Consider the following 25,691-nt stretch of genomic DNA (forward strand, 5'->3'; position numbering starts at 1 on the left):
TGGTACTTCTAGGGGCTGGGAGACCCCCATCGCCCCAACCATCTCAGTGATGGAGCCGTTAGACTTGTGGGTGGCCAATCCGTCTGCCCAGGGCGGGCTGTCTGCTTGTGTGTGGGGAGAGCGGGTCAAGCCTGCTGTCCCTGCTAAACCCATTCTGGTGCTTCACACTGTTCATGTGAAGCGCCTCATAATTAGGGGTGTTCAATTCGGATTTTCTGTGTTTCGATTTGTAACCGAATCAAAACAGCCCTGATTCGATTTGGATCCGAATCTGACCCATCCAAATCACCCCAAATTCGATTCGGTTCTGAATCACGACAGTCAAAATGAATAGAAGAAATGAAGGTGTGTAATGAATCCTCATAAGGATTCATTGAGTGAAAGTTATTATACACCAAAGAATCCGAACACTTGAAAAATAGTGACCACATATTTTGCTGCATAACTCCACTTCTATAAGGGCTAGAGCTTAGTTTATTTTTAAAATGAAAGGTGGGAATCTGGGGAAATTAATAGGACAGATCCGAAACCCAGTTCGATTCAAATCGAATCAGCCGCGATTCGATTTGTACCCAAATCTAGCCAATGGACCACAGGGGTGATTCGTTTTGTCTCCGAATCACCTGAATCAGCTAGATTCGGGTACAAATCAATTTGTATCCGAATCGATTTGCACATCCCTACTCATAATATTTTTCATGCACTACCAGGATCAGCAGTTCAATTACTGGCCCAGCAAGTTGGCCCAGCAATTCATGAGCCACTCAGGAAATGCTGTGATGCTGCCAAAGCATCAGATACTCTATACCAGATTTGACATCATGTGTGATAGTGGTTTAATCCTGGTTCTGTGCAGCACTTGGGCTTTTCTGCTCCTCCTTTCCCTTTGAGTGCCCAAGGAAAAAAGCTTTTATTTCTGATCCTGGTTTAAAACAACAATCTCCCATGACATTTACATCTGAGATATCCTAGCTTGTTCTAGCTGGAATCTGAAAATGAGCCAGGATATGAAAGTGGATCATGTGCCCGTTTCAAAGGAGAAAATGGTGCACATGAGCCCAAGACTTGGAAATCTCATGGATTAAACCAGGATTCAACTAAGGATGGAGGCTGTTCTCACAAGCAGCCTAGCCCAGGTTAATACTAATACTATTTACTAAAACAGTTTGCACTTGTATAAAGTCTCTCTCTCTCTCTCTCTCTCTCTCTCTCTCTCTCTCTCTCTCTTTTTTGTTCTGCCAATAACCTTTCAGAATTTTCTTTTCTTTCCAGACAGAGGAGACTAGATACATTAACGGAAGGTTTTCTAGTAGAATCAGAATTGCTCCTGAAGAAAATGTTACACTAACATGTATGGCAGAAAACACGCTAGAAAGAACTATGACCTCTTTGAATGTATCTGCTAGTAAGTACACTTAAGTATTTATTTGTTTTAAATACACACATACACACACACTCAGAGAAGAGCTGAAGGGATTATTCTTTCACGTTTTCATCTACTTTCACATTAAAATATCCATCACTGCTCTTACTCTCTCATGTGTAGCTTTGTGCTGGAATGTTGTTTACAAGTTGCTTTCTCACATAGACAAGGAAAAGGGGGAACTGTATACTTAGCAACTCATTTCTCAGAACTGGGTTGCCATGGTAAATTCTGACACTTGTTCCCTTTTTTGAAAGATGCCAAAAAATGCAAAATGAGCTTGGCTGTACTAACACACTTTTAGTTGAAAAGTGTCTGTGGCACAGAAACCCACAGTAAATCAGAGCTTTTAAAACTAAGTTGACCTTTCTTTCAAATGTTGCATATTCTTTGGTCATTATTTTTTCAGCCTTATAATCTGAGAACTACCCATCATCTTCTAGGACAGAGAAAATAAATGTTTTAATTTTTTTTTAAAAGATGCCTCCTCATTTAAGTTTTGATCACTTTTTCTACAGCAACCTCTGGCCAGGTCTACCAGACAGATTCCTATTCTCTGATGTTCAGTAACTTGGATAATGGGTCTAGCAGTTTATGACCATATGTGTACTCAGAAATAATTCCCACCGAGTTCAATGGGACTTGCTGTCATAGCAAAGTTTATAGGAAAGCACCCTTAATCTGTTAGCAGTAAGTGGAGAGAATTTTGAGAGGAGAGCTGGTCTTGTGGTAGCAAGCATGACTTGTCCCCATAGCTAAGCAGGGTCTGCCCTGGTTGCATCTGAATGGGAGACTTGATGTGTGAGCACTGCAAGATATTCCCCTCATGGGATGAAACCGCTTTGGGAAGAGCAGAAGGTTTCAAGTTCCCTCCCTGGCTTCTCCAAGATAGGGCTGAGAGAGATTCCTGCCTGAAACCTTGGAGAAGCCACTGCCAGTCTGTGAAGACAATACTGAGCTAGATAGACCAATGGTCTGACTCAGTATATAGCAGCTTCCTATATTTCTATGTTCCTAGAATACTTCCTTGGTGCTGGAGCTGAAGCAGATTATTTTTGCAACAATAAAACTTAAGGTTAACAGAACATAAAGTTCTAGATAGCCTCTCATATAATATACTGATACAATTCAGGGTTGTTGTTGTTTGTTTAAATTGTAACTTTGTGGCCTTCACAGCTGAAAATGGGACAATATTTTCTTCCTAAATGATCAATTCATCATCAGATCAAACACTCACAACACATGTAGTCAGTCATGTGAATTTTCCTGATTTTTTTAGTCTGATTAGAACCACGTTAGTGGAAAACCAATTATCATTGTAAAAAATAATAATTGTCAAAAACAATTTGGCAATTGTTCTAAAGCAGGTTGAATGGTGGCAATCAATTTGAAGGTATTAGAAGACCAATTAACTATGAGAGCATTTCTATCAAGCCATGTCCCCCACTCCTTCCCCCCGCCCACATCTCATGCAGACTGCAGCTCATGCAAACAAATGATAATTGAATAAACAGGCATAAGAAAACAACATCATTAAAACAAAGTGCTAAAAGGCCTGAAAAAATAAAGGGTTTGCCTAGCACCAAAAAATATCAAAATAGGTGCCTAGAAAGTCTCTCTAGGCAGAGAATTTCCTGGTGAGGTGCCATATCCAAAATGGCTGTCACTCCAGCTACCACTCACCTCACTTGAAACAGTGGGAGAACCTGGAAGAGGGCCTTAGAAGATGACCTAAGTGTCCAGGCAGGCTCATGTTGGAGCAAGCTTCAAGTACTTGGGTCCCGAGCCATGTAGGACAGGTGCACCAGCACTTCTTCAGTTGGACTTTGAAATGGGCCAGGATGCAGTGGAACCAGTAAGGCATTGGCAAGTAGCTGGACTACTTTTTGTTTTAAGAGAATGGCTAGGTGTATACTCTGGGTGCACAAAATAGTGTGGACATATAAAGAAAAGAATTACATTGCTTCCCAAAAATATCCTACAGATGCCTCTAACATACAACCACATTCCATACAGCTATCACAATAGTAATGGATACTGTCTGCGCAGGAATTGTCTCAGTTTTCCCAAGTACACATCTTGTGCTTTGACAGTTTATAAAATGTGATATCTCAAGAGAAGCGTAAATTTGATGGGAAATGTGAGAACAGTGAGTAACCAATAAGAAATCAATGCATAATTATTTCACAATAAATAGTTTGCCCAGAAAAACTAATCTTTTTATGAAGGCATAAATTCATCCTATAGTGCAGCCTGGGCTAGAGAGTTTTATTTTATAACACTAGAGATGTCACCTCCTACCATTCACCTCCCCTCCCCCTAGCTTTATTAATTATATCATTTTCTATGGCTGCAGTCTGTTGGATATGCAGTCGGGCTTGTATGGACATTCCCCACAAATTGTGTGGCACCTGTATCAGCCTGTTTATTGACTCCAGCACATGAATTGATCTAGGGATGTTTGGCTGAATTCACCCAAGGGTGCTAAAGTTTAATCAACTCTCTGTCTACTATAATAAAGTGATGAAAAGTCAGCATGCAGTACAGGGTGACACATAAATACTTCTTCTGACTAAGCATTTATAAGATTAAACTTGTCATTTTTGGAATAAAGCACTTTCATATGATACATTATAGATATAAAGTAAGGATTGCTGCCTAAAATATAAGATTAATCATTTTGTTGTGGGGCTGATGCTGCATTAAGTATGAACACTTGTGGCCCAGCTGAAAAATATATCATTTTATTGTTAAATATCATAGCAGATTGGAAGTTTTGAAGGTGACTTTCATATATCAACAGCATTAATAATTTTTTTCTTTTTCAGTAAGTATTCCAGAATATGATGAACCAGATGACAGAAGTGGTAGGTACATTAAAATAGAACACCATATATTTAGTACTATTAGGGGAAATGTTTTATTCACTCTTTTAACCCACCCTATCCTTCAGATAAAGCTGGTAAATAAAGAACAAAATTATTCCTAAAGTAGGTTGGCTAGGGCATATGTTTTTTAAAAAATGAAAAGAATTGAACTGTAGGCAAAATGAATAAAGGTACATTTATGAAAGAATGGGTGCATTCAGACATCTCATGGAATCACAGTTCATTTTAACTAATGCTTATCTGGACTGACACCACAGACAACCACTAAATCTTGCTTTGTTGCATCATATCATGATTTGTTCAGGTACTGGTCCTTCTCCTTACCTCCCATGATGTAAGCTTGCCTTTCTATATGTGCAGGCAGAGCTACTGAAACAAACCAAGATTAAACCACAAATGCAGACTCAGACATCACGTAAGACCATGGTTGGGACAAACAAACAAACTTCAAACCTTGGGCTAAAATCTTGGTTTGTCTGCTTAAAATGAACCACAGTTGGTTGACTGGCATAGGTTCGAAAACATAAACTCTCCACAGTTAAATTAAATAAACCATCACTCTTTGAGATGTCTGAAGCTGCCCCATATCAGAATCTTGTACAACTTATCTAGTCACTAGTCTTGAACTAAAAATCAGTGTATCTGTAAAATGTTGAGAACAAAACTGTAATCCTCAAGTCATTTATTCCATCAGCAACACTATAAGCTCATTTGTCTCTTAGTTCTGGAATAATGAGCACACCTATAAAGTCTGTTTGTTATAAAAAGATGAAGGAGCCATTAAAATATTGAGTTGGAGCTGTTAAGTCATAGTTTATGTCCATCAAAAGTTTCATCAAGAGTAGGGTCAGTGAGAACTTAGTTTGGTTCATGGCAGGCATAATTAGGAGGATTTGACAGGCTGAGCAGAGAACCAGGAACACAGTATCATGATTCATTCAATGTTATGAACATTCTCTAAGTATCTATGAAAGCTAATCTGAGATACTTGTAAGGAACGGGTAATGTTGTCAAGTCTATAGTGGGAAAGATAATGCTGAAAATAAATCTGTTTTTCTAAGCCGCAGGAAATGGGTGTGCGTAAAATTCTCAGATTGCAGAGGCCTAGTTTGTAGCCTACAAAACCTCACAACATAGGAACATAGGAAGCTGCCATATACTGAGTCAGACCACTGGTCTAATTAGCTCAGTACTGTCTTCACAGACTGGCAGCGGCTTCTCCAAGGTTGCAGTCAGGAGTCTCTCTCAGCCCTATCTTGGAGAAGCCAGAGAGGGAACTTGAAACAAATAGTCTCCTTGCCACCCTGTGAAATAAGCTAATCTCCTGGACAGCTATGGAGCAAATGGCTTAAGGACTGCAGCCAATTAAATCATTGTCAGTGCCATTAAATATGCATGCTATCACAATGTTCTTTTTGCTAAACTTAGTTTAGAAATATAGGGATATGTATTATCTGTAGACAGTTTTCCATACTTTGTTTGATGACACTCCATCATCGTTTTCTTCTTTTATTTTAGATGATAATAGGGGAAAGATTAATGACCAGACAAAACTAATAGTGGGAATCGTGGTTGGTCTTCTTCTAGCAGCTCTGGTTGCTGGTGTTGTTTACTGGCTATACATGAAGAAATCAAAGTAAGACTTCACTGGTAAACTTGCTGATATTGTATAATTATAAGAGAGGGAATCTAGCTTTCTAAAAGTGTAGATAGGGGTATGGATATCACCCAGTCCAAAGCCTCATGTGTAGGGGGAGAGCCTGGGGAAGAGTTTAAGGGTAGCAAATCCATTGCTTGCAAGCAGTTCAATGTGCCATTGCTAACATCTCCAGTTAAAGTACTTCAGAGAGCAGAACTGGGTAAGGACTCCTCTCCCTGAGACCCTAGAACCTGCTGCTAATTGGAAAAAAGAGTATTGGGCTACACAGAAAAATGAGATAAGGCAGTTTCATATGTTCATGTGTTTACACCAGTGTTCACATGGAATCTATTTTTAAAAGGGAAAAAGTTCAATCGGGGACACTAAGCCAGGAGTTCTCAACGTTGGGTCTCCAGATATTATTGGACTTCAACTCCCATAATCCCCTGTCCCAGTGGCCTTTGGTTGGGAATTATGGGAGCTGAAGTCCAGTAACATCTGGGGACCCAACGTTGAGAATCCCTGGACTAAACCATCATCCTGTCCTTAGTTAATCCAGTACCTGGGCTGACGGGTGGATTGTGTCTGCACTGAATTATAGACTGTATTTGACTTTCCCAGACAACTAAATGGCTCATATCCAGACTACTAAATGGCTAACTAAATGGCTCATATCCAGCTGTGCACCTACTTCAGAGGCACCAGAACTAGTTATGCGATGCCCAGCATGCTGTGGGAAGGGTTAATTTTGGTATTCCTACCAGCCACCTAATGGTGCATCGGGGAAATGACTTGATTTTCAAGCCAGAGGTTGCTGGTTCAAATCCCCGCTGGTATGTTTCCCAGACTATGGGAAACACTTATATCTGGCAACAGCGATATAGGAAGATGCTGAAAGGCATCATCTCATACTGCATGGGAAGAGGCAATGGTAAACCCCTCCCAGGCTCGGACTGGCCCACAGGGCAACAAGGTATATTCCCGGTACGCCCCACCTGCAGAGCACCCCGGCTCCCCACCGCACTTAGCAGCGGTGAAGACTCCCACCCAGTGAAGACTACCCATTCTGCTCAAAACCCGGCTCCCTCCCCACATACATTCCACCACCCTCTCAGTGCCTCCAGTCCAGCCCTGACCACTCCTATATTCTATCAAAGACAACCAAAGGGCTCTGTGGTCGCCTGGAGTTGAAACCGACTCAATGGCACACTTTACCTTTACCTTCCCCTCAGATCACCCTGTAACTGGTAGAAATACATTCCTGAGGGTCGGTCAGCCTTCTTGGACATATTTTTGTGTGTCACAGAGCACCTCTGGGGGAAGTGGTGTTGAATGTTTCACTCCTTCCCCGGAAGTACTCTGAAGCAATTGGAAGTATGTCCTTGAGGACTGTGCAACCCTCAGGTACATATTTCTGCCAGTTACAGCATCTGATAGCATTTTTCTGTGTAAACCGCCCTGAGCCATTTTTGGAAGGGCGGTATAGAAATTGAATTATTATTATTCGATAATAATAAGGATGGTAGGAATCTTGAAATTTGCCCTCCCCATCTTCATGTTAGGCACAACCTCTTGGTTCTGTACATTTTCCAGTAATTCAGATATGAGGCTATGAGAACTGAGTCAGACACACATTCTGCACAGCCCTACCATTTTATCTCTTTGCATACCCTTCCCTGCATTATGTTTTTTAAATGATGCTATAATATGGCAGATTTTTGGGAACTAGCTTTTACCTTTATCAATTAATACACAGCAAATACTGTGTTACTTTAAAAAAACAACTGGCTAATACCCCACTAATATTGCACATGCCAAAAAATTATTCACCTAAACAATGGGGAGTGGCAATTTTGGCTGATCTCCCCTTCCTTCTGCAACTCACTGTGCCTCCCACAAATATGGGAGTTCTTGGCAGTTATGCAATGCTCAGGAACATATTTTCAGAAAACACATTGGGCTGCAAACAGTAGGGGATATGAGCAAAAATCATACCTCCCCAGCTGCACAAGGTGAATATTTTTTGGCATGCACAACCTTGGTCTGGATTTTATCCACTTTTTCTTGAAGATGGTGCTCCATGTATGTAATGTTTCTCTCAAACTACTTCCATGACTATGTTAATTTTCGGTAGGCCAAGGTTAATAATTCTGAAAATAAATGGATACATGAAAATAAAATGAATTTACACACTACTATTGACATTAATGCAGATATCCCTTGATGACCTGATATCACATATTGACTAAGGCTTGTAACATTGAAAGTATTGAGTATTTGGATATATTTAGTTAGCCATGTTATTCATGTAATGATTGCCGTTATCCTGTTGTAGTCTGGTCATCTGAAGTGCTCATCGCATATGCACCACATCTTCTAAAAATAACCGTTTTCAATGGGAACAATGTTCCCAATGGCTATAACTAACCACCATGTGAACAGCTTGCCTAATTCATCCTTAGATGAGATGCAATGCTTATGAGATCACTGACAATACCAGATACAGGTTGTTGTTTAACGTTATTTGTTTGCCACCCCATAACATTGTTCTCTGGGAAGTTTTGTCAATTTCTGATTAAATACCAAGAGGGAACAAGTTGACACAGGACAGGGAAAATTGTTTGTCCATATAGTTTATAAAGAAATATAGTGCTATTCTCTGGAAATTATGGAGGCATACAGTATTATTGCATATTTTGTTACAGTTGTATTTCTCAAGAGGAATATGTGAACATCTGTTGTTTGGGAGGTTTATAGTGAATAATATAGCGATAAACTCTCAAAGCATCATTAGTAGAATGTGTTCTGTCTACTTATAAACCTGGTCATCCTTGACAAATTTGATTCTAACAATGTGCTTTCACTAAGTGAGCAATACTTTAAAAGTTCTAACTCAGGGAACCTTTTAAAAATCATTCTTAGTTTTGTACTTATTGTGAGAATGCAAGTGTATGCATTCACATTGTCACCAGCTAGAAAAGAGAGAAGAACTTAAACGGCCACTGCAATCAGGGGCATACCGTCCATTAGGCAAGGGGAGACAGTTGTCTCATGGCCCACTGCCTCTAAGGGCCCCCCAGAGGCTAGTCACACACACCTGTCCCCTGTGGCCACCGCAGCCGCCTGATTGCAACCGGCCACCCAGGCACCAGCGGTGAGGGGTGTGATGGGGAAGGCTTTCCCTTGCATTCAAGGCAAGACCTGAGCAGCTGTGCCTGTGTGCCCTCTCTCTTCCATTCTGGATGGGGCAGGGTGGCGGGGCAGGTCAGCAGCCACCTGCCTGCCTCGTGTGCACTGTGAGCAGCAGGGAGGTGTGCACAGGCAGCTAGGCAGTGGTGAGGTTGGCCGGCCCGGCCAGTGGCATTGCCCAAAAAGAAAAAAAAGTGAAAGAAGGACCTGGAGGAGACAAGGAGGAGAAGCTCCAGAGCAAGCAGGGTAGGGACTGCTGTGGTGGCGGGCCATTACGTCCTAGTCTCCACACTCCACCGCTTGAGCTATACAGGTTGTTGTTTAACGTTATTTGTTTGCCACCCCATAACAATTGTTCTCTGGGAAGCTTTGTCAATTTCTAATTAAATACCAAGAGGGAACAAGTTGACACAGGACAGGGAAAATTGTTTGTCCATATAGTTTATAAACTATACATCTTCCCCTCCTGCATCGTTAGTAGCTATTAGCAAACTCCAAAGTTGCAAGAGAAAACTCTCCAGAAATCCTTATATCACGTAGGATCGACAGCAGCAAACAGGACTCTTGGAGGAAGTAAATATGGAGCAGTGGGGTGGGAGGGGGGGCATCACAGGAGTCAAATTATTTTAATTGCAATCACTGTAATTTGAGCCAAGAGTAATCTTAATTGAGCTAAGAGTACCTTAAGAGGACTGCAAGAGTTGCTTTCGTTTTCCTGTTAAAGGCATTGGAGACCTACTTGGGCAGTGGCAGGGGTGGACATGTTAAGCCCTGGAGAACAACAATCCCATGGACTTGTTCTCGTGAACGTGATATGTAACGAAAAGATTACATCTGATCCATGGATGTGCAAAGTGCTTTCCTTCCCTCACCGTGACTATCTCCCCCCCCCCATGCGGGTCTGGAATTAAGGGGGAGCACAATCACTGAGGAGGGGTGTGGTGCATATTAGAAGGGTGTGATGCTCTAGCTACAGCCTAAGGGGGGGGGGATCATAACAAGAAAACTCTTGGCACAGATGAACAATCTTGTGATCCAACACTCAGTTTCCTACAGTGCTAGCCAGTTGCTTCTGTGGAACTTAAAAGCTGGGCTCAAAAGTAATAGCCCTCCCTGGTGTTTGTCCCTAGCTTCTGGCTTTCCATGGTATACTGCCTCTATACAAGGAGTTTTATATAGCTTTCAACACTGATATTAAATTAGGCAGAGGCATCCCCCAGCCCTACTACATAATTATTAGTATTTTAACTGGAAAGGGTGTTGGGCCAAAAAGCAAAAGATATGTTGAAACATCCCTGAGGTCTTGGTTATTTTAAGAGTAGGAAGAGAGAAGTGGGCCATTGTAGAAGGAGCAAAGGAGGGAGGAATTTGGTACGAAGGGTGCCAGGGATTGGTGAGAAAGGAGGTTGGTTTGAGCAAGTTGCTTGACTAAGTGACAAGAAAAGAAAAAGAGCAGGCAAAGCGGAGTAAGGGTCGAGCCTGGAGAATACAGGGATGGTAGGAAGGGAACCAAAGGCTAGGGAGTTTGTTAAGGGTAGTAACAATAGGGATAAATCTTCAAACTTCATGTAGTTAGAGTTGCAATATGTCTACAGTCTGTGGTTGGTGTTGCACCCGTTTACAGATAGGAAACAAAGGCTGAGAATTAATTTTCCCACATGATTCAATGAGGCTTGGCTGGATGAGAATTTCCTGACCTCATTAGCTCTATCCCAGGTTTCATCTGTTTGCTGTTTTTGCCAGGACCTCTTTATTCTCTAGATACAAGGAAGAGTCTTGTGACACACCTTAAAGACTAACACATGGATTATAGCACAAGTTTTCATGGAGTACAGTCCACATCATTGGGTACATGAAGTATAATCTCAGACAGGTGCATATAAAGTGGGGGGAAGTGAAAATAGTAGAATGGCCTTATAATGGCCTTATTCACTTATTGCTTAATTACCAGACAATGCTTTAGGGGCATGTTTGCCATGCAAACAATAACTAACCCCCCCACCCATACACACACACACCTTCTTATAGTATAACTATAATACAGTTGGTGCCTTCAGATAGCTGGAACTTGCAAGTTATGGAGCTCAAGGACTTCAGTTGGGATATGTGCAATTATTAAAGTTCTTCTTGATACTGTTGTATTAGTGGTTCTACTGCTATTTACATCTTGTAACTGTAGTTGGAATAGTTAGCAGAGACGTGGGGCCAGGAGAAGGAGAATAAGGCAGCAAGAGGGCCATTTTAAAATCTCGTCTCCAGGCCCACTGCAACCTTGGTACACCCCTGAATGGAATGTCTCCTTCCTGTAGTTGGTGCAGCTTCTATTACTTAAATCTAATGGAGACCTAGCCTTGCTTTGGGTATTCTCCTTCTTAGGGTACTAACTGAAGAAGTCTTAGGATGTTGAGGTCTTCCTGCCTGGATTACCCTTCTGACTGCTGCTTTGTCAGTTGTTCACTGTGGGATCTGTTGAGGTAAACATCACCAGCTGTGGAAGTCTTAGGATCTGCTGGAGCTTCTTCTGCTGTTTTGCCTTTAGCTGCTGAAAGAGCCCAATCACTCAAGGGCAGTTTACTTTCAAAACCCCCTGCTAACTTGGAAAAAAGGCACCTTTTAACATGGTGATTCTCTTTAATTAGCAGGGGGAGAGTAATTGGCCCTGTCCACCCCCAGCACAGTACCTCCAGTGACTGTTGCTGGCATCTATCTTATGTTTATTTTAGATTGTGAGCCCTTTGGGGAGAGGGATCCATCTTATTTATTTGTTATTTCTTTGTGTAAACTGCGCTGAGACATTTTTGGAAGGGCGGTATAAAAATCAAATAAATAAACAAACAAGCTGTCTGCTGCTTCCTGTTCTGTCTACCTTCTGTAAATCTCCTCATCTTTTAGTATTGATTACAACTTGTGATAGTTTGATAAACAGACACCAAGCTGGGTGATGGTTAGTGAAGCACAGAGTGTAATATGTAATGTACTTGTAAACCGCCTAGAGACTAAAGTTTGGGGCAGTATACAAATTTGATAAATAATAATAATAATAACAACAACAAAAACAAAAATAATAATAATCTCCCATCAACAATATGGTGAGACGTAACTTTAATAAATCTATACCAGATCGGTCGTCGCCCGGGTCAACAAGGACCGCACCAGGTGCTGGAGACCCTGGACATCTGGTGGCAAGTGAGCTACAGGACTCAGGATCTTCAGTTGAGCAACCAGGGCTGGAGACTGCAAGCTTACTGGAAGAAACATTGCTTAACTGAGAAAAATATTCGAAAAACGCCAACAAGGAAATAATGATCTGCTATTACAAGTCTAGTCCAACTAGAAGAGGTTATTTTAAAAGAATGTACCAAATTTGGAAAGAGAAGAATCCAGATACAGAAATAACAGAACAACGGCTAGCAGACCAGAGAAGATTCATAATAAGAAGTTGCTCAGGCGCAGGTGGAAGAGGTGTTGGAAATAGAGGATGCCACTGTTGCTGAACAGTTTCAAAATCAAAACCAGGCAACCTCCCCTTTGCCTTCACCTCAAAAACCCGAATGGCGTTTAACAAAAAAGCAACAAGAACTAAAACAAAAAATAACTGAGCACATGAACCAAACAACCACCAGGGTTCGACTTCCAGCTCTTAAAACAGTTGCCAAAAAACAACTTGCTCAGGCATTAAAAGATGTCAATGCTGCACTTGCAGAAATAACAACCAATAATTTGCAAGAAACAAACCAACTCATGTACAGTGCAGCAACAATAACAACACAAGAGCTCGGATATAAGATCAGTGGACCTGTAAAAAAAGAAAGTAGTACATCACTTAAATGGAAGATTAGATTAGAAAATAAAATCTCCAGGCTTAGATCAGATGCTAGTAAATTGAAAGATATGAAAGACAAGAAGCTGAAGAATGAAAACACCCAACAGTATCTGATCCAAAAATACCACCTAGATTCAAGGAAAATTAGAGAAGTCTTGGAAATAATAAAGCAGCAAATAACAGCAGTGTCAAAGAAGATTAGCAGATACGAAGCCAGAATTACACAACACAGGCAGAATCTCCAATTCCAGTTGAATCAGAGACGTCTCTATCAAAGCATAGAAAGAGAAATTGCAAGAAACATAGAAACACCAAATAAAGAAGAAACAGTGCAATTCTGGGGGAAATTATGGGACAATCCAATAGATTATAATAAAAAAGCGGGCTGGGTGAAAGAGGTCGAAAAATGTAACCAACACATGCAAGATCTAATAATCATACCAGAATTAATAAGTGAAAGAGCAAAGAAAATTAAAAATTGGACTGCACCAGGCGACGATCACCTGCATGGCTTTTGGCTTAAACACCTAACAAGCCTTCATAAACAGCTATCAGAACAGTTCAATCACATTTTGGAAGGAGATGATAATGAACAATGGCTAACAACTGGGAAATCTCATAATGAAAGACCCAGCAAAAGGTGCACTTCCAAGTAATTATAGACCCATAACTTGCCTGCCAATCATGTTCAAATTATTAACTGGGATAATAGCAGATGAAGTGATGCAACACTTATTAACTAACAAACAGCTTCCAGTTGAATAGAAAGGAAATTGTCCAAACACCAGAGGCACAAAAGACCAGCTGCTAATTGACAAAATGATTTTAGAAAACTGCAAGAGAAGAAAAACAAATCTAAGTGTTGCATGGATTGACTACAAGAAAGCCTTTGACTCATTGCCTCACAAATGGATACTAAAATGTTTAGAAACAACTGTTGTCAGCAAAAACATTCAGATATTTATTTAAAAAGCAATGTGCATGTGGAGTACACAGTTAACAATCAATGGTGAGACACTTGGACAGGTTAGCATTAGAAGAGGTATTTTCCAAGGGGACTCACTATCCCCTCTGTTGTTTGTGATCGCCATGACCCCACTTTCACAAATACTAAACAGAACAGGCCTCGGATACCAAACATCTAAAACATCAAGTCAAATCAACCATCTGCTGTACATGGATGATCTGAAGTTGTATAGAAAGTCCCAGTCAGAAATCGAATCACTGCTAAACACTGTCCGTATATTCAGTAGCAATATAGCAATGGTGTTTGGACTAGACAAGTGTGCTGCATTAATAATGAATAGAGGGAAAATAACAAAAACAGAAGGAATAGAACTGCCGAATGGAAGCAAGATCAAGAACCTGGAAGAGAAAGAACCTTACAAATTCTTGGGCATTCTCTAGGCTGATAACATTGCACACACTGAAGTTAAAAGAAAAATTGGAAGTGAATACATCAGGAGAGTTAGAAAAATCCTCAAGTCCAAACTCAATGGCGGGAACACCATACAAGCCATAAATACCTGGGCTATACCTGTTATCAGATACACTGCATGAATAATAGACTGGACCCAGGCAGAGCTAGAGATGCTAGATCGTAAGACCAGGAAAATAATGACCATCAATCATGCTCTGTACCCCCGCAGTGATGTCGATAGGCTATACCTCCCTCGCAGCTCAGGTGGAAGAGGAATGCTGCAAGTCCATCAAACAGTAGCGGAGGAGAAAAGAGGCCTTGAAGAATATATCAAGGACAGTGAAGAAGATGTACTTACAAAGGTCAATAACGAGGAACTATTCAACACCAATGAAACAAAGCAGGCCTACAAGAAAGAACAAGTCAAGAACCGAGCAGAAAAATGGAAAAATAAGCCACTGCATCGTCAATATTTGCACAATATAAGTGGAAAATCAGACATCACCAAGACCTGGCAATGGCTTAAGAATGGTTACTTGAAGAAAGAAACAGAGGGTTTAATACTGGCTGCACGAGAACAGGCACTAAGAACAAATGCAATAAGAGCAAAAGTCGAAAAGTCAACATCAAACAGCAAGTGCCGCCTTTATAAAGAACCAGATGAAACAATAAGCCACTGCATGGACAATACAGTAATCCCTAGACCTACGAACTACTCGACTTACGTTGTTTTCGAGTTACGAGCGACAAAAAAGACCGGAAGTAGTTGCCGGTTTAGATTCAGCTTACTCGACCTACGAATGTTTAGATGCGGCTTGCTCGAATTACAAATGTTTTGAGACTTCCGTGGTGCGCTCCTCGACTTACGAAAATTTCGACCTCCGAACATGCGTTCGGAATTGATTATTTACGTAAGTTTAGGGACCACTGTATTTGCACAATATAAGTGGAAAATCAGATATCACCAAGACCTGGCAATGGCTTAAGAATGGCAACTTGAAGAAAGAAACAGAGGGTTTAATATTGGCTGCGCAAGAACAGGCACTAAGAACAAATGCAATAGAAGCCAAAGTTGAAAAATCCACAACAAACTGCAAGTGCCACCTTTGTAAAGAAGCAGATGAAACAGTGGACTACCTAATTGGCTGTTGTAAAAAGATTGCACAGACTGACTACAAACAAAGGCATGACAAGGTAGCAGGGATGATGCACTAGAACATCTGCAAAAAATACAAGCTACCTGTAGCCAAAAATTGGTGGGACCATTAAATTGAAAAAGTGGTAGAAAATGAAGATGCAAAAATATCATGGGACTTCCGACTACAAACAGACAAACATCTGCCACACAATACCCCAGATATAACTGTAGTCGAGAAGAAAGAAAAACAAGTTAAAATAATCGAGATAGCAATACCAGGGGATAGCAGAATAGAAGAAAAAGAAATAGAAAAAATCACAAAATACAAAGATTCTCAAATTGAAATTGAAAGGCAGTGGCAGAAAAAATCCAAAATAATCCCAGTGGTAATTGGCCCCCTAGGTGCAATTCCCAAACAACCTGAAGAGCACCTCAACACCATAGGGACTCCAGAAATCACCATCAGCCAATTACAAAAAGCAACTTTACTGGGAAAAGCCTATATTTTGGACGATATCTATAATAACCAACAGTATTGATGATAAAATTCAGCCATCCCAGGTCCTTGGGAAGGACTTGACATCTGGATTGACAAACCAGTCAATAACACCTGTCTGACTGTGTAAACAAGAAATTAATAATAACAACAACAACAACAAGAAGAACAATAATAATAGAGAGAGTGTCTGTGTATGAACAATCTTCATGCATGTGGGTTCTGTGGGTACAGTGCATGTATATGCGTGAAGGCTCTGTTTAGAAGGTCTGATCAATGTATACAAAGATCTGGGGGCAGGGCAGGGGGTATGATCCTGCACTCCTCTCTACATGTTGATTTTACACACATCTTGTGTTACAAGGTTTAAGGTCAAGCTTATAATGTGCCTGCCCACCCACAAGGATAACTTGAATATAGATCTATCTCTTCCTTTATCTTTTAATTAAACCCTTATTATGTAAAGTAAATGTATGCATATAGTTTTCAAGAAACTAGGGCCATCAATAGTTGTCTGTGGACAACTATAACCACTGTAACCCTCATAACCACTAGAAGAGCAACCAAGAAGTTTCTCCTCCCATTAGCAAAAGGGGAAAAAATATAGGAAGGTATGACAAGAGGAGGGAAATTACCCAAGTAGAAGAATGAAAAATCTCTGCAGCAATGAGTCAGCTTAATTTCATTCCAGTATTGCATCCTTTTGTTTTTAGTTCTGATAATGAAACCAGTTTTATGGTTGTGGTTTAAACCACAAATGTTGTGGTGCGAGATAAGCCCACAATCCTGGCCTTTTCTGTCCTTTCCACACTACATCTTCCTACCTTTGGACATTCCCACAGGTGTCCATTTTCAGGAAATCAAACTAGTTTTGCTAGCCAGTCAAAGAGAATATGAAAATGGTTACAGTGCAGAGATGTAGGTTTACCACCCACCTTTTAAAGTGCATATTCTTATGCAAACATTTCCTACAAAGGAACTACTTCTCCCATGCTTAAACTGCCTTTTCCCAAGACTGTAGAAGTGTGTGATATGGAGGCGGGTCTCACGATTAGTGAGACCCGCTTTGAAAGAGTTTGCGGGGAGAGAGCAGGATAAGCCCGCTCTCCCTGCAGACCATCAGCAAGCCCTGCCTGGGCTGCTGGATCAGCCGCCCACATGAATACCGGCTTCATCACGGAGGCAGCGGGGGCTTGGGGGTTCGGGGGTCACACGGCCCCCAGAAGTTCCAGCATGCCCTGCGCAAGTGCGCAGAGCATGCTGCAGAGACCCCCATGCTGGGAAGCTGCTTTTTAGCTTCCCAGTTGGGGGTCTCCTCGTGAGTTGCCATGGCGTGGAGCCACGCTGTGGCAACACACGGTCCATTAATCGAGGTTAGCAGAACACTTGCTCCGCTAACCTGGGCTAAGAGGAGGGCTTCTCAAATGGGTTAGCCGCTTGTAAACCACTGGGCTCACCTGCGAGCCCGGTGGTTTACACGAGCAGCAAAAATCTGACTAGGCTCTCCTAGCTGGTCGTGAGAACTTTTGCTGGTTGTGAGAATAGCCTAATGATGTCATTGTGTTATTATTTCCCTATTTCCCAGGCTGCTGCTTGTAGAGCGACTTTAACATAACATCATATCATCCATCTTGTTCCAGCTACAAATTAAAAGGGAGATATGGATTAGTGCCTCCTAAAAGTTATAGTTTAAATCTCAATAGTGTCACCATCTTCTGAGCTATTTAGTCTAGGGAGTGTCCTTAGGCAGTGCATACACCAAGTTCACATGGGCTCTTAGTCAAGTGCCTTTGTGTGTGGAGGAGCATACATCTGTGCTGGCAAACTACCATCTTTTAAAAATCTATAATGCAGGGCTCCTGGCCCCACCACTGTGTCCCTTGGCACAGCAATGGGGCTGGGGTATTGCATTATTGGTGGGCCATTGCATTATTGATGGCAGCTATTAGTGCGGCTACCAAAGAACATTTCAGCTGTTGCCTCCACAACAAGACAAGAAGAGACCTTCCCCAAACTCTAGTGGGGACCTAGGTGATAGCAGTGATGGCAGCACCCAGAGCACTCTTTTTCAGCTGCACAGGTAGCACACATCTCTTCTTCCCCCCGCCAGTAATGCAGTGCCAGTGCCCGCATTTCTATATGTCTAATGACACAATGGTGGGGGTATTGCATTAGAGGTAAGAAAAGATAGTGGCCACCAGCATGGTTGCTTAAGAGTCATCTAGGCCAACACTAAGGGAAGCCCTACAGGGGTTTGCTTACTTTGGCAGTACTGTTGTGGCAACAGCTTGGAGAGCTTCTCGGTGATTTGGCTGGCAGTCACCATCTTATCTTCACCAGGGCCTTGTGGGTTATCAGTGGCCTCTTTAGCCCTAGGCTCTCAGCCTGTGCCCAAGTTGGCTGAGCCCTGACACCAACCCGGCCCTTTAGCATCTCTTAGTCCTGCTCCTGAACCTGTCCTCAACCCTTCCTCAACTACAGTAGTCAAATCAGTTGGTCTGTATTGCCTTGAACTCTTGCCCACCTATTGAGGTTAACAGGTCTTCATTCCATTGTCTCTTAAATAGCCCAGTTTCCTTTCTTCGACATTTCCCCATCTCAATTCCTTTTCTTAAATCTGAAATTTTTCAGTTTGAGTACCTGCAGTCTCCCGTCATTTCTTTGCCTATTTTGTTTATTATTTAAAGTGTAGGGATCTCTCTCTCTCTGGACCCCATTATAAGAGATCAATGAGTGATTAAGCTTGCCAAAGTCCTGTTTCTGTGATGGCTTCCAGTGCTTTATAATATGGAAAACTGTGTTTTGCACGATTGACTGCAATAAAATCTAAAAATACTAAAGAACATTTTCAGTGGGTCAGACTTGTATAAGAAAAAGAACAATTGGGTTATTTTCAAGATGCTTAAAACAGAAAACTGAAGTGAACGGAGCTTAGACATATTATGATGGGAACTAAGTGAAATTATTTGTTGTTTAAATTATAGATAATTACTATACCTGTCACTTCTGAATAAAACTTAATCAGTTGAATTATCACTGCAGGCAATTTTATACTTTCAGCATAAATTTATCCCTTAGTATAAACCAGTCTTACTGCTTTCTGAGCAAATAGTAGGAACAAAAATGACAATATAATGATTTCAAACTAAATGTAGAAAGAGATAAGAATGCTGTCCCTTTGGAACCCCTCACTGTGCTGATACTATGTGCCCTGTTGCTCATTAGTAGCCACATAGACCCCACCCCTGTCAAGTAGTTGTTGAACCCAACATTGAACATTTATTTACATAATCTCTGTCCCCAAAGGGATGTCAACGGAGAGTCTGAGAAGGAAGCAGCACAGAACAGTCAAACCCTCCTGAGGCAAGAAAGTTATTTTTTTATGTGTGTTGTGGTTTGTAGAATCTTCTTTTGTCTTGTCATATCCCTGTAACAAAAACTTTATATCTGGCCCAGAAAGCCAGTTAAAGTTATAGCTCTCCGTCAAAACATTTTCTTCTCAGTGTTTAACTGAAAGCTAAAATTGTTCAGTATGGCCCCTTTATTGGCTCTGAACCAGACCATGTGTACTCTTCAACAAGATGGGATATAAATTCATTTTGTTCACTGGCCAACATTTCGGTGAAGTAGAACATCAGCTTTAGAGACCCACTGAGGCTGATGAGCAAAAGGCAGCCCTTATGGTGTTACCCAACAGGACTTATTGGAAACCACTTCTGGGCAGTTGTACAGAACTATTTCCATTGTAAACCATGTAAGTAGTAGTAGTAGTACTATTATTTATATACTGCTTTTCAACAAAAGTTCTAAAAGCAGTTCACATAGACAAATAAATAAACTAGCTGAACCCGCACAGAGCATCTGTGCAGTAGTGCACTGAGCCTGTGGCATCCCCCCTCCTCCCACAACTCACTCTCCCTCCCACACACAACTTGTTCTCTCTGTTTGTCTCCCGCACAAGTCGCGCTCTCCCCCCACCGCTCTCGCTTGCGCTCACCTCCCACAGCGCTCTCGCTCTCCTGCCCACAATGCTCTCGATCACAGTGTCACCCCTACAGCTCGCTCACGCTCTCTCACCCCCCACAGCTCGCTCTCTCGTGCTCTCTCACCCCCCACAGCTCGCTCTCTCGCGCTCTCTCACCCCCACAGCTCGCTCGCTCGCACTCTCTCACCCCCACAGCTCGCTTGCTTGCACTCTCACCCCCACAGCTCGCTTGTGCTCTCACCCCCCACAGCTCGCTCGCTTGCGCTCTCTCACCCCCCACAACTCGCTCGCTCGCGCTCTCTCACCCCCCACAACTCGCTCGCTCTCTCTCTCTCACCCCCCACAACTCGCTCGCTCGCTCTCTCTCACCCCCCACAACTCGCTCGCTCGCACTCTCTCACCCCCCACAACTCGCTCGCTCGCGCTCTCTCACCCCCCACAACTCGCTCGCTCGTGCTCTCTCACCCCCCACAACTTGCTCGCTCGCGCTCTCTCACCTCCCACAACTTGGCCCTCATCCTCAGCCCACCAGCAGCTGCTTTCCGTCAGCCCACCGGTGGCCACCCCCCCATAACTCAGCCCTCCTCTTCACCCTGCCACTGCCGTCTCCCCACCGTGGCCAGGCCCACTGCCACCACTGCCTCCCTACCATGGCCAGGCCTTGGTTCTCCCCCCAGCCCCAGTCTCCTCTCTCCCTGCTGGCTTCACCTTTTCTCCTCCTCAGGGTGGGGGGCTTTGCCCACCACCCGTCCTCATCTGTTTCCCCTTATTTCATCTTCATTTTCACCTTTCTCTGCTGTCCCCAGCACTTTCCCCTTATTTCCTCTCCCCTTTCTCCACAGTCCCGGCACTGCCAAAACACCCCAACCACTCTCCCTGTCTGCTGCCTCCCTCTCTACCTCTCACATGGCTTATCTCCCTCTCATTGGCTGGAACTCTGGCCGGCACGCATCCCCATGCATCAGCTAAGCGAATTAAGTATATAGATAGATAAATAAGATGGTTCTCTATTCTGAAAGGGCTCACAGTCTAAACAGAAACATAAAGTAGACACCAGCAATGGCCGCTGAAAGAATGTTGTGCTGGGGTTGGAGAGGGTCTGTTGCTCCCCCTACCCCTCACTTAATATAAGAGATCTGCCACTTTAAAACTCAGTTGACAGGGGTAGTGCAGTTGCCTAGATGCTGTTTTAAGCCATTATCCTGCTGCCTTGTAGTGCACCACCATCATGTTATGCATCAGCCCCAGTGGCTCCCTAATGCTGACCTTCTGCTGCATGGAATGTCAACCATTAATCTTATGTGAATGAGATGCTGAAGATCTGTTCTTTATGTGTCTGTGTTTATATATATAATTGTAAAAGGTGACGAAGTAAGGTGATAGAGATGTGCATGAATCGAATTGCAAAATCCTTGAATTGATTTGTTGAAAGTTGATTTGGCTCGAATCAATTCAACTGATTCAAGTGCCATCTTTTCCAGGAAGAGCTGGTCTACCAATTGCGGTCATCAAGTAGACCAGCCCTCAGCCCTGCACTTAGTGCGTTGGCCCACCTCGGAAGACTGGTCTACCTAGTAGACCAGTCCTCTGAAGCGGGCCAACTCTCTATGTCTGGAATGGAGGGCTCAACTACCCACCAACCCCAATTGGTATTCCAGCTCTCCCCAGAAAAAAATTGTGCTTGAATCAATTGATAAGAGTTGAATCAGAGTCATTTCAATTTGAACTCACATCAGGCCCTTTATTCTAAGGCTGATTTGATTAGAGTTCAAATCATTTGAATCGCCCCCAGTTGAGCTTGAATCTATCTGAGTCAAATCAATTTGCACATCTCTAAAAGGTGACTAAGTTGCCTGTGTGCAAATAAGGCTTATTTCTTGTGTTTGAGGAAGTTGCCTTTGCAGTCAGCAGCTAGTTGGTGTCTAGACACTCTTGTCTTCAAACAGCTTCACTTCCATATTTTTAAGGGAGGAGAAATCCCACTGTTTCCCATTCACGCTTTTTCTCTTTAGAGATGCATAATTTTAATTATATTTTCCCACCTATAATTATAAGATTTTGAAAATAGGTTGTATTAGTTCAGTTGATTTATTAAATGCAAAACAAAAAAGGCCGGCTGTTTGGTTGGGAAATGGAATTTATAAGGAAATTAACACAAAAATCTTGGACCATGTTTCATATATTTATCAGATATACAGTAGGCTTCATTTATTTTGCAATCCAGGTTTATTATATCTATATCCCACCTTTTGTCCACAGAGCTAAGGGAGAAGTACATGGAGTTCACAGGTATTCTCCCATACAAGCATTGGGCAGATCCAGTCATATGTAACTTCTGTTTAGTTGTTGTATCATGACATTCAGATCATGCCCTGGGACTACTTTAAATTTTAAAGAGTTTTTCTCTTGTTTTGGAGAAGCTGTTGCACAGTTTGATTCTAATGTTCAGTTATTTCTTCCAGGAGGCCTTTAGCTATAGTCCTAACTGTAATTATTGAACCAGAAGTTAATCCTGTTGGAAGCACTGGGCTTCCAAGTAAACATATTTAGGTTTGGGGAGATCTTTGCCAGGTTTAGAGAGACAAAAATGAAGTTACTAGAATCATAGGTTTTGAATTTCAGATTTAGTGATTTTTCAGAGAAAAATGTCTGCAAGTGCCTGCAAAAATGCCTACTATTAACTGGGTCTGTGTAGTCAGCTACATCCAATATCTATATCAGAAAAATATTGGCGATATCAGATATATTGAAAATAATTCCGATATTATTTTAAAAGCCTATGTCATATCAAAATTATCAGAATTCATACTGGAATATCAGGAAAATTATCAGAAATCTGTTGGAAACCTCTAAATACAAAATGGTGTCTGTAGCTTGCTCTCAGACCCTGACCAAAGTCAGAGCAAGTTTTTTTACTTGTTCACAGTTTGAAAAATGACTGCTATCTGCCTGTGCATTTATTTATTTAACCAATTTAATGTATTAACCAATTTAAAAAGCAAGTGGTAGATTCTTGGATATTACATCACTTCCACTGTGATTCTCAGATTTAAAATCATTTTCACTGTGGTTCTCTGATGTATACACACTTTTCTGCTGGGATTCTCTTATATTAGTCCAATTTAGGCATTTTTTTAAAAAATAAAAAAAAAATCAAAGGATGGACTGATTTGCTTAAAATTAAATACACAGTCTTGTTATCCTGAACAACCTGTGTGCTAAATTTCTGAACTCTCTGTGCAGCCATTCACAATTCATGATTTCCCCCCTTATTTTTCCATTGACCTCTATGGTGAATATTTCTGATTTTATCAGATTTTTGATCAGAACTTGATAATGATACAATATTTGATATGGTTAAAGCTCCCTAAACTTGATTCCAATACTTATTGGATCAGATCCAATACTTTTGGGGTGTACATGCCTATTATTAACAATGGCTGACATGCAGAGAAAGGATAAATCAGTACAGCAAGGAGAAGTAACAGAACTTCCCAACTAACTACTCCGTTGCAGCAGGAGAGCTTCCATTTTTCCTTCCCCAGGAAGTGCCCTGTGCCACCTGAAAATATGTCCCCAAGGGATGCACAGCCCTTGGGGACATATTTTTGGGTGGCACAGAGAATTCCTGGGGAAGGGAACAGTATCAAAACTGTCATTGTGCTGCTGCAGTTAGGTAGGAAGTTCTGTTAATCTGTTCCAAGACAGCAAAATTGTCACTTCATGAGAAATAAGCTAGGAAAATAAAATTACCTATCTTAGGAACTGTACAAAGCAGTGATTGCTGCAAAGGTCTGCTGTCATCGTTTTTGTCATTGTGTTGTAAACTGCATGGTGGTGACTTTGGTGAGGAGAGGTGTAGTATAAATTTGTTAAATAAAGGTTAGAGATACAATGGGTTCCAATCTATAACAATTATAAGAGCTCCTGCAGTGCTGTGCTATGCTGTCACGAGAAGGACTAACGTCTCAGAAACCCCATGACATACTTCAGTAATATCCATAGGAGTTCGCTTGTTTCCACTGTTATGACTTATTTTTATGTCTGATATATCCATTTCCTCTCTGTTGTGTTAAGTCTTGTGTTGGAGTAAGTTGCCACTTCTCCCCTTTCTAGTAAACTTGACCTCTCAGTATCTATTTAGGAAACTGTGGTGTCTTCATCCCTGGAAAAGTCTGGGTAGAGGGGTTATGGCTCACTTTGACTTCTTTAATATGTACTTTTAACAGTGGCTGACATCCAGACTGAGTTCCAGGTCATGTGACCCGCAGGGACATGTTTTTGTGATGCACAGTGAGCTTCAGAGGGAAGCCCACTACACTTTCCTGCAGCGCTGCAGTAGTATGTACACACACCACTAATCTAGATGTTGGCCAACAAATCTCACATTTTTGCAGTTGGCCATTACTTACTGCTACTCTCTTCTTGTAATAGTATTATGAAGAAAAGCATACATTTTTAAATATATTATTCTGTTACCTCTGAGAATGTATCATAAGTGCATTCCTCTAAGTGCATGTGTGGATTAGAGAAATGTCTTTCTTTATCAAAGAGTATATCAGCAATGGGGTGTGTGTGTTTGTGTGTGTGTGTGCGCGCACTTTGTTTGTCAATGCACTTTGTTCATTCCCTTCATTTCAAATATGCAATTCCAATTCTCTATAGCTTCAGTGAGGTCTCATAGCAACACATTGCTCCAAGGTCTAGTTTAAAAAAATGTTATAGCAAAGTAACAGGTTATATGCTTGTTATTGGGAATGGCAAGGCAATGCCATTTAGAATTACATTTTTATCATCAGAAACCTCAGTTTAGCACTAACTGATTATAGAAAAAAAATCTAATCAAAGCAAATCTATGTGAGTGACAAATATATAAATTTAAGAGGAAACGCATAATGGCCAAGCGCAGTACATATTTCAAACACAGAACAGATGTGTCTTCCCATTTACCAACATAGCCATCCTCAAGGTCCCTTTCACAATTTTACAGTGATGGCTCAGATCTGCATTTACTTAATATGATGTAACACCTATGCCACCCACTCTATCATGAGCAAATGGCACTTCAATAAAGGCTTTCCAATCTTCAGATATGTGAAGTTCTGGAAGAGTATAATTCCCATTTACTGCTCCATTATAACTGTCCTAAGGGAAGGCAATTAAACAGAGCCGATTTTGAGGGATTGCCACCGCATTAATGGTTTGTTTAAATGAGTTCTCAAACTCAAATGTAAAAATCAGGCAAGAGGGAGATGCAAAAGGCACATACTGTAGCATTAGCTGGTTTATACCTTATGCATGGGCATGAAGAGACTGTAGAAGCTAATGTAAACCTTTGAGAAGAGGAAGTGTGATTAGGAGATCAACATGCAGAATCAACACATACTGAGTGAAGTCCTCTCTCTGTCTGAAATTAGCCCTTTTTTCTGCTACTTTCCCAAATTAGAAATTAGCCCTTATTTCTGCTACAGATTCCTAGTCCTGTTCCCTATCCTCACTGAGACCAGTTTCTTCTAGTTTACTTTTTTGCTGATTTAGTCTGTGATGAGAGTACCATACAAAGGCAAATAATATGCACGCATTCCACTACCATTTCAAATTTACCCTATAATCAGAAACATTATGGTGAAAGGAGGCATGCCATCTTATTGCTTGTTCTCCTCTTTGCATGCTGAAGGCATCACACAAAC

General features: G+C 41.6%; 1 protein-coding gene across 7 annotated transcripts in view; it reads left to right on the forward strand.

The window, feature by feature from the left end:
• Positions 1-25,691, forward strand: part of ALCAM (activated leukocyte cell adhesion molecule) — a 254,083-nt gene that overhangs the window by 192,048 nt on the left and 36,344 nt on the right. For 3 of the 7 annotated variants that reach the window (XM_053307300.1, XM_053307297.1, XM_053307299.1), the window contains exons 12-14: positions 1,277-1,405; positions 4,252-4,290; positions 5,830-5,947. In XM_053307300.1, the coding sequence (XP_053163275.1) occupies positions 1,277-1,405; positions 4,252-4,290; positions 5,830-5,947 (286 nt within the window). Of the gene's footprint in view, positions 1-1,276; positions 1,406-4,251; positions 4,291-5,829; positions 5,948-19,322; positions 19,380-22,260; positions 22,291-25,691 lie in introns of all 7 variants that reach the window. The other 4 variants (XM_053307294.1, XM_053307296.1, XM_053307295.1 and 1 more) reach the window with 2 other exon arrangements.

This window comes from Hemicordylus capensis, chromosome 3 (assembly GCF_027244095.1).
Source record: "Hemicordylus capensis ecotype Gifberg chromosome 3, rHemCap1.1.pri, whole genome shotgun sequence".
Lineage (NCBI taxonomy): Eukaryota > Metazoa > Chordata > Lepidosauria > Squamata > Cordylidae > Hemicordylus > Hemicordylus capensis.